The sequence below is a fragment of the Morus notabilis genome, unplaced genomic scaffold (genome assembly GCF_000414095.1).
Source record: "Morus notabilis unplaced genomic scaffold, ASM41409v2 Scaffold830, whole genome shotgun sequence".
Classification (NCBI taxonomy): domain Eukaryota; kingdom Viridiplantae; phylum Streptophyta; class Magnoliopsida; order Rosales; family Moraceae; genus Morus; species Morus notabilis.
The window spans coordinates 128009-141532 of record NW_010364217.1 but is presented as its reverse complement, the minus strand read 5'-3'; the positions used below and the strand labels follow the sequence as shown (position 1 = coordinate 141532).

The 13524-nt window shown below is 32.3% G+C and overlaps 1 protein-coding gene across 1 annotated transcript; it reads right to left on the bottom strand.

Moving 5' to 3' along the window:
• Positions 1-6756: 6756 nt before the first annotated feature.
• LOC21393645 lies at positions 6757-11288 on the bottom strand. The gene is made up of 4 exons (XM_010106096.2): positions 10875-11288; positions 8611-9700; positions 7236-8519; positions 6757-7157 (listed from the first exon to the last, which is right to left on the bottom strand). The coding sequence occupies exons 2-4, from the start codon at positions 9634-9636 to the stop codon at positions 7128-7130; spliced, it is 2340 nt and encodes a 779-aa protein (XP_010104398.2). The 5' UTR covers positions 9637-9700; positions 10875-11288; the 3' UTR covers positions 6757-7127.
• Between the last annotated feature and the right edge of the window lie 2236 nt (positions 11289-13524).

Below are 13524 nucleotides of genomic sequence, written 5' to 3'. Positions count from 1 at the left end.
AAACAAAATTAAAGGAGAACTGATATTACTTTTTAAAATTCGGGAGACAGAGCGTTCAAATGGTCATAGGTCGGAGGAAATTTTTGAAATTAATCCAAAATATTACTTAATATGCTTATGTTACTTTCAGCACGTGCCTCATACATTTAGGTCTCGTTCATTTCACCGATTCGAATTTTTAGCTCTAAATTTTTACAGTTAATTGCTCTTAAAAAATGTCACATCTAACTTTTTCTACTACAGTTAAAAATTTTTAAAAAATATCACATCTCAATTCGAATTAAAAACTCGAATGCACAAAGCGAATGAGGCCTTAGTCGTAGTTCTCTTCCTTATTATTCTCACACTTAATTGCCGTGTTTAGAATTGTTCTTGTTTTTATTTTCTACATTTTTTGAGAAAAAAATGAAAATGATTCCAAAACGGCGTTCGGCACAATTAGAGACAAAAAACGGAAATGAAAACGATTTTTTAGTTTAGTGTAAATTGGGAGATAAATGAAAAATGATTTTGTCATTTTTCATTTTTTATTTTCGCTTTTTCCTTTCTCGAGCAAAGGGAGAGAGAGACATTAATGAGTTTTTTTATACTGAAAATAATATTTTGATAAAACTACCAAACACATTTTTTAAAATAATTTCTGTCTGAATTAAAAACGTTTTCCTTTTTATTTTCATATAAAAAATAAAATTATTTAAGAACGAATTCTAAACCCAATACAATTTAAACGTTTTCTTTTTCATCGTTAAATTATTAATAAATTATTTAAGTGAAAGTTTTTTCTTTTTTTAGTTGCTACAGCTGATTAAATTTTCTCATGTATTCTCTCTTTCTTTCTTTCTTTGTTTTTTTCTAGATTTTTCTTTTCTTATGTCCTTTAACTATTACATATTTACATCCCTTCGTGTGCGTATTACATTAAATAAAACAAAAAACATGCGTGTTTAGAACGATTTTTTAAAACGGTTTTCAGGTCTTTCAAAAGTAAAAAATAAAAATAAAAATAAAATGATGTTTGTTTAATAAGAGTTTGTTCTTTTAGAATAAAACTAAAAAAATTTGAACTCAAGTTACAATTTTATTTAAATTCATGTTCATTTGTAAATTTGAGTTTTAACTTGAGTTTTAACTTAAGTTTAAGTTAAAATCTGAGTTCAAGTTTTTCCTTCAACTCAAATTCTTAAACTCAAACTCAAGTTAATGAACAATATTTTTTTATTTTTAAAAACGTCATAACTTTTTCGTTTTAATTCCGATTGAAAAGATTTTTTTCTATGCGTTCACAACGAAAAGACGAATAAAACCTCACCCATATACCCTATTAAAATTTTTCATCACCATTGAGAATTTACTTAAAATACTATCTAAATACAAATTCAAGTTTTGACCCACTCAAACACAAATTCAAATAGATTCTCAATTCAAATAACTCAAATGTGCACATCCAAACACAAACTCAAGTTACAACTTCAACTCAAATTATAACTCAAATTCAATTCAAAATCTAAACTCAAGTTAGCATAATTCAAAAATGTAACTAAACAAGCCCCAAATGTTTTGAAAATGAAAATGAAAACGAAAACAACAAGAATGATTTTTGTAAAGGAATTAGAAAACAGTTGAAAATTATTTACACTTTTCTATTTTCATTTTTTAGTACTTATCAATAATATTATAATATATTAATTAATAAACACGATTTTTTTATTATACTCAAAATAATCTCTTAAAAAACTAACCAATCGCAATTTTAAAATCGGTCTCAAAATGATTCTCAAAACAATCTCATTTTTACTTTTTATTGAAAATAAAATCATTTTAAAATCAATTCCAAACGTAACCATTATTCTTTCTTTCATTTAAACAAACTATAAACATCATTTTATATTTTTATCTCTTCCCTTTCTTCTCTTTTTCCCCTCATTTTTTTTCCTCTCACCCTCATTTTACGCACCCATTTTTATCTTTATTTTAATGTTATATAACAGTTGTATTAAATCTTTTGTTAGTTTTTATCTAAAATACTTATGGAAAATGTTTGAAATAAAATTAGAGCCACTAATTGCTAAAGAGAAAAATCATAATAATAAAAGGCTTACACAATAATATCTTATTACTAAGAAAATTATTAAAAGTTTAACTTATTGTTTATTAATCGAATTTATAAATTTAATTTTGTATACTTTTCAAAGGGTAAAAATATTATCGTCCCCACTAAAATAAAATCTTGAATCCGTATCACAAACTGTGGGTCGTATTTTTATCAATTTGTTTATTAATCGTGTCAAAAAACATCAATTCAAATACGACTTGTTTATCAAACGTATTACAATTGTCAACCTAAACACGACTCATTTATTAATCGTGTCAACCAGTATAACTCGTTTAAATTAATATATTAAATAAATAACTAATATAATAATGACTTATTTAACACGGTCAAGCCTGGTTTAACATATTTATTGGTCAATTTATCTTTTTTTTAAGAAAAATAAATGAATTTTACCTATAAATATTAAAATTCACATTATTTGTATTTAATATGTCATATAAACTTTCATGTTATATCACATATTATTAGATTGCAGATGACACATATAGTTATCATATAAACTTTCATATTATATCACATATTATTAGATTGCATATGACACATATAGTTAATCGTGTTAATTTGTGTCACTTCGTGTTAGGAGGTCAACCCTAACCCAATTTATTTATTAATCGTATTAATCGTGTTAACCCAATTATAACCCAAATTCATTTATAGTAAACCCATACTCACTAACTTCGTGTAGGTTTCAAATCGTGTCATCGTATCACTACTTAAATTGTCAGCCCTAAACATGATGTATGGCTGCAGAGTTCGGGGGTGGGGAAACACAATATTCTTGATGGTTTGCATGATTTTCATGTCCTTGTAATATTTGCTTGCGGTATTTATCCACAAATGGGTAAGCGTAGCGGTGACAGTGGCGGTGGCGGTGGCGGTGGCGGTGGCGGTCATGGTGGCTATCGAGGTGGGTTGGTGGCTGCGGGGGTGAGGTGGTGCGCAGTGGAGGAAGTGGTGGCGGTGAGGTGGTGGGACCAATATTAAACATGTGGTTGCAGGTGTATTCTAATGTTGAGGTTTTAAGTTTAAATTCACTTTGATTTCTAGGGAAAAAAACCGTTGCAAGCATGTATTATATGAAATAAATACAAACTTTAGTCTGTAATTAGAGGACTGCAATGTATATTTATGCTCTATATCACTTCAGAAAGCTGTGATCTGTTCTCTGATTGCTTCTCCCTTTTTCAAATTAATCTTCTAATTAATTACCTTAAAAAAAATTAATCTTCATAATTCCTCTCTCATTTCTTTTTTCTTTATGAAGCAAATTAACCTGTCTGAACTAATATATGGTAGGCTAAGGTCTCGTTGAGTTGTATGAAGAATAATGGAAAAATAAAAGTTCCTTAATAAATCTCAACCTTGTAGGTTATGATATTGTTGCGCTCAGTTTTCTTTTTGTAATTAGATTTCTCTGTATATTCATACTTGATTTATTAGGACTATCTTATTATCAAAGAAAATCAAGTGGAAATTCCAACTTATCTAGTAAGACAAAATTTAACATACGTGATTTATTATGACTATATTATTATCACAAGAAAATCAAGTTTCACTCAAAAAATAGAAGGAAATTCCAAGTTATATATCTAGCAAGAGAAAAATTTAAGATATAGCACTTACACCATTTTTTACGGAATAAATAATTTTTTTACCAGATATTTATTGAGGTGGGTGACCAAAACCTTCAAAGTTTCTTTTTTTTTTTTTTTGCTGGAAAATTTTCAAATTTTCATTTTTATTTATTTTAACGTACAAAGTTGTACCTTACTTTTTTATTCAATACTTTTCTATTTTTTACTACAATAATGTAAATGAATATTATTTTGTTTCTATTATTTACTTCAGTAATAACTAATAACTATATAGAGTACAATTTACTAGGACATGAAAAACGAAACCTCAAGCTAGCAATGCGTGCGATTAGAGAGCATAGAGTCATGTGATTTAACTTAATTCAGTGCCTAGAAACTAATACAGTCACAAAATTTATCCTGTATAGTTTCTATGTATTAAATACATTATTCTGTTAGGTTTCTCATTCCTCATTTAATTAGCTAGCAACATATAAGGGGGAAAAAAATGGCAGCAGACACTGTAAGCCATATTGGAGAAGGATAACATCTAAGCTGGCTAACAGTTTTGAAGGCACAATATCCTTGCAATATCTGCATGATTTTCATGTCCTCCTCTGATGAACCCTGCAGTAAAATTGCATTTTTAATATGTTAGTTTGATTTCTGTTCCAATATATATAATACAATTCGAGAAGTTATATTTACTTTTTGTCATAATAGGTAAGGTTTGGAGGTTGTAAAAATAATCTTATAATTTTAAAATGATTTGAAATGTTAATATTGTAATGATTAAATGAAAAATATCAATACATAAATCAATAGCAATCAAATGTTAAATTTCTATGCGATTATGAGGTGTTAAATTTGCTAGCAAATATATAACATATGTCAAAGTTAGTACTAAGAATTGTACTACATTAGAAAATATTTTTCCTACTCAAATGTTAAATAAATTAATTAATTAATTAATTAATTAAGAAGAAGAAGAGGGTAAGACGATTGAAATGAATTATATTATTTTATAAAACAAATGAAGATTAAAATTAGAATAGGATATGAGAGATTAAATTAGGTATTATGATCTATAATATTATTGGGAACATCTACAATATAACTCCTACGGGCCTTCGTACGGCAGCGAAGATCAATGTACAACATAGTAGATGGCAATGCAAGATGACAAGCTTGGAAATGAATTTTTTTTATTAAAAAAAAAAAAAAAAGCATCGTCTTTTTAACACATTTAAAAAGTACAGCTTGGACTCCCCTTTTACAGAAGAATCGTCTAATTATAGGAACAAACTCATGCCTTGAGTTAATAAAATATCATGAAAATACACCATTTACAGGTGAACAATCGACATCTGAAAAGATGAAGCAAAGCATGTTTTGAACACTTTCAAGTTTCGAACCCCATTTAGAGAGCGAACAGCTTCTCACGAATTGCAATTTTTTTTTTTTTTCATTCATACTATTATAATAATACTTTATTTTTCTTCATTCACTTTTTATAATATATTTTTTCTTTTATTACAGTGCTATTTTAGTTACATGTACTACTGTATGGCATGCCAAATGAATCTAAAGCAAGTGAACAATGAGTGGGAGGAGAAAAAGAGTCATGTAGTTTACATTAATTTCTATAGGTGAAACTACCATAGTCACAGGTAAATTGTTCTGTAGTCTGTGCACTATATATATAGTTCACTTTCTCCGGCATCAACTAGCTAGCTAGCAACAAGAAAGAACAATGGCAAGAAACATTATTGTAGCATTTGATGGTAGCCATGGAAATGCACCTAGTCTCATCTGGTTAAACAGCTTTGAGGGCATAATATTCTTGCTCTGCATGATCTTCACGTCCTTCGCAGCCACATCATTTGTGATATTTGTATGTGGCCTTTCCTCTGGCGAAAGTCCCAGGAGAGATGAATCGAGGAGAAATGAATCGGATTCTGAAGATGAAGCACCCGAAGAATTATCTCACGGAGAAGAAATTTTTGATGCTATAGATGCAATGGCTCAGGCAGCGTGGGCAGGTCAGGCTAATCCTCAAGACCAACATGGTCACCACCACCATGATGGTGGTGGTGGTGGAGGTGGAGGTGGCGGCGGCGGCGGCGGCGAAGGAGGTGGAGGTGGTTGTGGGGGCTTTGGAGGACTAATCGGCGGAGCTTTGTGTGGGCACTTTGGAGGAGACGATCATCACGGTCACCAGCATGTGGGCCATTGAAGAGAATAGGGGAATTCTACTTGTGGACAGTTGATTTATTACTAGGCAAGCAGTTATTTTATTACTATGTGGTATATATCCATATCATGAGGTGGTGACTTGACACAAAAGTATTCCTAATATCACTTTAAGATTAATAATATTTTCGGTTTCTAGCTTTCTATTAAGTTTCTCCTGAGCTAGATGTGGGAGGGTTGTCTAAAAGTTTCTGTCGTGTAGGAAGAAGAGAAGAAACAATCTAATCACTATTCTAGTATTACTATTGCATAATGGAAACTCTTTATATATGCAAAGCCTATATAAATTTATGTCATCGCTGAACAAGTAAAAGCTTTACATGATCGTGAACTCAAAGATCTAGCAAACTAAATCGTGCAAGGCAGAAAATAACTTCTACTACTTTATGACCGGATCCACTCATAGAAAGCAGGTAAGGCAGGTGCAAGAACTCCTAAACTTTCCTACCAAGCATGTTCTTGTACAAGCCAAAAGGCCAAAGTTCCCACCATAAACTACACCATTTACTAGCTCATTGAAAGTAAAATTCGCTGAAGAACTTCTCAAGACACAACAATTTGTAACGTGCTTACCATATGACTTTCATAATAGGGAAAAAGTTGGTCATCACTAGGCACATAACAGTGTATCAGTTAACTAAAATAAAAGAATGATATCCTACATTGGTGCGTAAAATCTTCAAAATTAGCTATTCTTAGCAAAAATAGACAAGATAATTAGCATAACCTTGCCATATGAAAGTTCACTTAATCTGAAGTTTTACTCAGGCCCTACTGCACGTTAATGAAGATATCAGGACCATTCTGTGTGGCATGATGGCTGATGATGAAAGTATTCAAAAAAATATCATTTATTTCCTCTTATTACAACAATAATTGCAGCTTGGACTCCTCCCTTTACAGAAGAATCACCATAGGGAATCAAAGTATTGAGTTCACAAAATTGATGACATATACAAGAAGAATATACAACATAAAAAATAAAATAAAAAATAAAAAATAAAGCACATGATTTACAGTTAAAACTTAAAACCTTATATACCGTGTAACATGAAAGTATGAACATGCAATTTCTTTGAAATATGAAGCAAAACAAATTCATCTGAGCACCTTTCAACCCGTCAAGATAGTTGACATTTCCACCAAGACTAATGTTATGCAAACCGCGGATAAGCAGTCCACAATATTTAAGCTTCTGGTATAGTAGAGAGATGTTCCTGATAAAATAAAGAGGAATGTAAACAAACTACTTTTGTACACAGGTAAACTAAAGAGGGCTAAGGGTAGAGAATTACCTCAGAAAACCGCAGACGCCCATATTGAACATTAGAAGTTTTAACAATTGTCTCCCACTTGGGGTCAAGAGGTGAGGCCATTGGACTGCTGGCACCGATGCGAGCAGCAAGGGAAGACCAAGAAGATGAATTCCTTGCGGAAATGGTAGGCAAGGTACGCTTTAGCCAAGACTCCGATGGAGATTTTGGCAAGAGCAGTGCAAGAGGCATTTGCAAATTGCTGCTCTGAGAACTTTCTTGATTACCTAATTTTCCAAGCCGCTGGCTTTCTAAATCAATCACCCTGTCATTGGCCACTTTTGTCGTAGAACTTTGAACAAGGGCAAGAAAATTTTCCTCGGTTCTGAATTTGATCAGCTGCTGTCCTTTTGAATCAATCTTCCTATCATCAGCCATTTTGAGCTGGCTTTCTTGATAATCCAATCCCAAGTATTGTCGACTTTTCAAATCAATCTTCCTCTCAGCAATTTTCGAGCTTGTAAATGTGATAGAATCCTTGGTAAGGTCATGACACTTTTCCTGTTCACATGACAACCGTTGGCTTTCTAAATCATAACTCTCTTGGGCAGCCACTTTCGAGCTCATCAATGTAAAAGAATCCGGAATAAGATATTCATCCTGTATGGAACCATTTGTCATGTGCATTTGCTTTTCAAGAGTGGATTTGTTCGAGCAAGACTGGAAACAGGAATCTACGGACTGCAAACTTTTCGGCGTTGTTGTTGCCTTTTCATCAACGACGCTCAAGCACTTGATATCTTGAAGTGAAGAATCTACTGAATGAGTGTCTTCCATGTCACTACTTTTTTCGGGAATCTCAACATCATTCCCCCTGCAATCAGTAAAGCTTTTCATGTCTGAAGCACTTGAATTGGAACTTGGGGGTTTCACTGTATGTACAGAATCTATGTAGAGAGTCTTCTCAACCACTGGACTCCCTGACCCAACTTCCAATTTAGTGTTCTCATTGTTCAACAATTCTCGAAAATTGCTTCGTCTACTTTTATGGATATCAAAGCCCCTTTCCCTGGAATTCCTTTTCTTCTCACGTATCCCCAGAAAACCCTTTTGTTCGGGAAGTTTGAGCTGGGAATGTCCGCTATGGTAAAGTGATAAGCCATTGCCTTGTTGGTGTCTATACAGAGATGACTGGTCTACTTTCTGAGAATCACTTTTGTCTTCAATCCCGTTGGATTTATATTTCAATTTGATCTTACCTTTATTCAGCTCAGCTGTTTGTTCTCGGACCATAGATTTTTGTTCATACACAAGATGCTCAGCATGCTGGAGAGACAACAAAATGATACTAATCAAATAATGATCATTTGGCAAGCACAAAAGACAGAAAGCAAGCATGTAAAGAAAGGGAGAATACCTCTACTTTAGTTTCTCTGCAAGTACTAGCAGATGAAGAATTGGCCGGCACTCTACGGACTGATGAAATGGGGAACTGACTCTGCATCTTCATGCCGGGTACTGGATTCAAAAGGCAAAATGAATTCTTTAAGCAAAACCGAGGAAATAAACCACAAACTTTATCTGATAAAATATCAGATCCTTCATAGGTAACAGATTCATCTTCACTTTCTTCCCCACCTAGTTCTTGGGCATAAGGAGGCAACCTATTTGGCTTATTCAGATTAAGTGGACGTCGCTTATCGCCACTCACTACCTTATTAATCTGTCTAGGCTGCTCTCTCACAACCTGTGGCTTCCTAAGAGCATATTGATGCGTATCTGAAGCCATAACTTTTGCTGCAGGCAGAAACCGACCCATCATGAAATCCCGAGTCTGTTGATCTGTCGAGAAGGTCCCAGATGGCTTGACATCCGGATCATCCAATCCACTCACACCACTTATACTGCAGTTCAAAAAGAATGATTCAGACCTGGAGAGTGTATCAAGTGCATCTAGATATGTCTCGTCACCATCACCTGAACCAGAGCTACTCTTATCCTCGGTCTCTAGTTTTGAGATTTTATCTTCAGTGAAGCTTCTTTTATCCAAGTCTGAGACATCTTTGGAACTGGAAAGGATACTTCTGGTTTGGGACTGAGTAGCAATTGTACCTTTAGAACCTTTATCCGAAGCTTCTTGTCTAACATTTAAAACCCTCCCAGGTGGTAGCTTCGGAGCAATGGGAGGCTGCTCAGGAGCTTGAGGTCGTGATGTTTTTTCATCCTTGGGTTTTCCTGGGGTTCGCTCCCATACAAAAGGAACAGTTCCTGGATTCCTCACTGGACCTGACTTTAGTTCTGATTTATAAACAGGAAGAGGAGGTAATTTTGGTAGTGGTTTATCGGTTTTCCGTTTGTTATCAGCTTCAGGGGGAACTGCCGGTGATGAAAATCGTCTTACAGATAGAAGTGGCTGATTAAAATCCAACTGCTTGTCTTCCATAAGACTTTTTAGCATCATATAATTGCTACCCCAAACCACCAGACTCTAATTTAATTGTACTCGGCTGTGAGAAAGATTCAACAAGCAAAGTCACAACACAAGATGGCTAGTAAAAAACTAAGAATTGTATAAGCTGCAGCACACGCAATGGCCTATTTTCACCCACACTATTATCTCGAACCCAAATGGATGAAAAGACTAATTTGGATATGAATTTGGTCAAATCCTTATCCTGAAGATTCAAGTTTTTGGGATTTCTTGAAACTTTCAGCAAGCAGTTGATTTAATATCAATTTTTGAACAATAATCATTGGAATCCATTTTGCTTTTCTAGGCTTTAGATGGTTAGGAGAGTACAAATATAGATGAATGAATAACTTGGTTGAAATAAAAGTACTTGTAAATGCTTTTCCAATCAAGTCAACTTTTCATGTTGGATCCAACTGAGATTATTCAAACATAAAGTGAGATAGCCTTTGCGTTAGTGCTTTCTTTGAGCTCAAATCAATGTGTGCTTTTATCCTTTATTCTCCATTTAAAGGCTGAAACAAAGCCCAAAGTGAAAATGCTAGTAAGCTAAAATTTTTCACTATTTGGGCACTCAAGGGACACAAATTTTAAATGCAACAAAAACCAAGAAAGGAATCGAACCGTTTGATTTGATTTGGTTTGCTTTGCATCATTCTTTAATGTGGACAAAATTAATAACAGGTTCAGAATTTTGTTTCTTTCCTATTCTTCAATTTTCTCAGCAACCAAGCATATGTTAGGTGTAAGACAAAGTTAATGGTCATAATACGGTTGTACATCCATATAACAACATCACTGAATTGATTGAAATCACCATCCCACCCAAAAAAAAAGGTGAAATATAAAAACAAAGACCCAAATCACAAATAGAAGATTTTGGCTAAAATTTGTCAAAAATTAATCTCAACCGCAATAAAAATCCCTTTTTTTCCGCCCGCAATACAGTTTATCAACGCCAAGTGAAAGAAACAGCAAAACGAATTAATTTTTTTTTTTAAAAGAAATCTTTATTGAAGCAGAAATCATAAATAATGCACAACAACACTTCCAAGTTGAACTCAGAATCCCCATTCTCAAAACTATAAAATAAAAATAAATAAAAAAAGGAAAAACAACCCTTTTGATGAACAAACAAAGATCTTGATGCCGAACATATCAAAATGATAAGAAATATCCAAAAACAAAAATGAAAAGAAAGAAACACTAACCGAGAGAGCCTCCGAAATATGGCCAACCCAGAAACCAAAACTTGCTCTGTTTCTTGGAAACACTTAGCAATGAAAATGTACCACGCACAGAGAGACACAGAGATGAGAAAGAGACGTAAATGCTCAACCGTACGATAGCAATTCGAGAGAGAGAGAGAGAGATAAACTAGTTGTACGCTTATGTTTATTACTTGAATGCAGAGAGTGAGTTTACTTACCGTCGGTGATGAAGGAAAAAATAATTTTTTAAAGATGGAGAGATTTTTGCACGATAAAATATACCAAACTTCAATGCATACTTTTTGGATTTGTTTATGTGTCACTTGCTTGGGATCATGTGGGAAAGTTTTTTTTTTTTCTTTTTTTCTTTTTTTGAGAGAGGGCAAGAAAGAAGGATGGAGGTCGCTCTCACAATCCCACGTAATGCATTGATTGGAATTGTTATTTTCAGTGTGAAAAGCTGAAGAGAGAGGCTATTCTTTTGGTTTTGGCCTTTCTTTTTATTTATTCCTTTCTTGGTTCATTTTTTAATCTTTTTTTCCTTCCTAACTTTTGTTTCGCTGGCATGTCAATTATTGGTGTTATGGTATTTTGAGCAAGAAATCAACTTTCATTTTATTAAAAAAAAAAAAAAAAGAAATCAACTTTCATTTCTTCCTCAGCGTTGTTATCCAAACTAGTGGTTTTCACCTTCCTTTGGTTATATAAATTATATTATAATGTACTGCAAAGCCTTCCGGCATCATGATCAATCCGGATATTTGTAAAATTTATCGTTCATCATTACTCATTACAATACAATGTCACTGTATTCTGTTTGTAATACTCAAGTGCAACACTTATATTATATGTATTGAACTACATTTATTACGAGTCTATTTAATTCATTGATTTGAGTTTTTAATTTAAGTTGAGATGTGACTTTAGACTCATTTAGTTAGTTAATTTGAGTTTTTAATTCGAGTTGAGATGTAACTTTATGTGATAGCTTTTTACTGTAGTAAAAAAGTTAGATGTGACTGTTTCTGAGAGCTTTTTACTATAACAAAACTCAAATTTTAAACTCGAATCAGTGTAATAAACGAGACCTTTATGTGAGAGCTTTTTTACTGTAACAAAAAAATTAAATATGACTGTTTCTAAAAAATTTTTACTGTAACAAAACTCGAATCGATAAATAAAAAGAGCCCAAGTATTATTAAATATTATTAAAGTCAATTGAGTACCACACGAACCTAAAACATATGACAAACTTGTTAGTTTGGGTACCCGGCTCAAAACATTTTTTATATTATATAATCGTTCACTTCGCGGATTCGAATTTTCAATTCGAGTTGAGATATGACATTTTTTGATAACTTTTCACTGTAATAGAAAAGGTTAAATGTGACATTTTCTGAGAGCTTTTTACTGTAAAAATTTAGAATTAAAAATTTGAATCGGTAAAATGAACTATGTCTAAAAAATTAAAAACCACTATTTTTTGGAATACCAAAGTGACTTTTCCAAAATATTAGTAAGAGTAACATATATATATATATATATATATATATATATATATATATATATCTTTTTCTACCAAGTTTTTTAAATTCTTTTTTTATAAAATTTAGACGGGCACTCTTTTTAGTTTTTGCTAAAAGAAGTAGCAGAATAGACTACAGATAATTTTGATTAAAACCCAGATGACATCACTTCCGAGGTTTCACCTTGCACGAATATCTGGCTACTTCAGAAAACTATATCATAACATATATCAAACATGCATGGATAAAAATTTTATTATATATTTTTTCTCTTGTGGCCTCAAACTTTGGATCTCCTTTATAATATATGTTGCTAATAATGAAAATCTATAATCTGTTTGGGTTCTTATTTTTTTTTTTCTTTTTTTTCTTCTGGAGAAGATTGGAATTTGGAATTGAATGTTTGAGCCTTCAGCTGCAAAAGTTGAACTGAGGAAAGACTGAGAGCCAAAAATTTGACTTTTGATTACTAAAAAGACATTGGTAGCTATAAAGTTTGAGTAGTTTGTGTTAAGGAAAACTTCCCAATGTCCTTTTATACTCATGGTTGAAGTCAGTATGCCTCTAGGCTCTAACCCCAGATTTTAAAAATTTTACATTAAATAAAGTTTTTGTTGTTGTGTGCTGGGATCAACTAAAGTCCTGATTTGTTTTGCTTGATTCCACTTTCTTGGTTTTTGTTTCTAATTTTTTTTTTATCTAGCAAAAGAGCCTTTAGACCAAAATCCCTTCTCCCTAAACAATGAATACCACCGAGCTTAGTTTGGTATTACTCTTTTCTTTCAAAATCAGCTTCTGTTTATAGCATAAGCTGATTTTAGTATTTAGTAAATCTCCTAAAAAGTGTTTTTTAAAGAATTTTTTAAGAATCTACAATCAAAATCAGAAGTAACCTAAAAACAACTTTAGCTTTTAGATTGTGCGGGAATCAACATAGTACAATTAATGAAACTTTCATAATACTAATAATACTCCTAATAAAATTTAAAATTTACAATCTTCTCAAATTAAAATTCAAACTCGTATTATAATATAATATAATATAATATAATAGTTATATTGTAACAAATAATATCATAATTATATTAATAACTCTAATATTATTATTTTATCATGATATTATA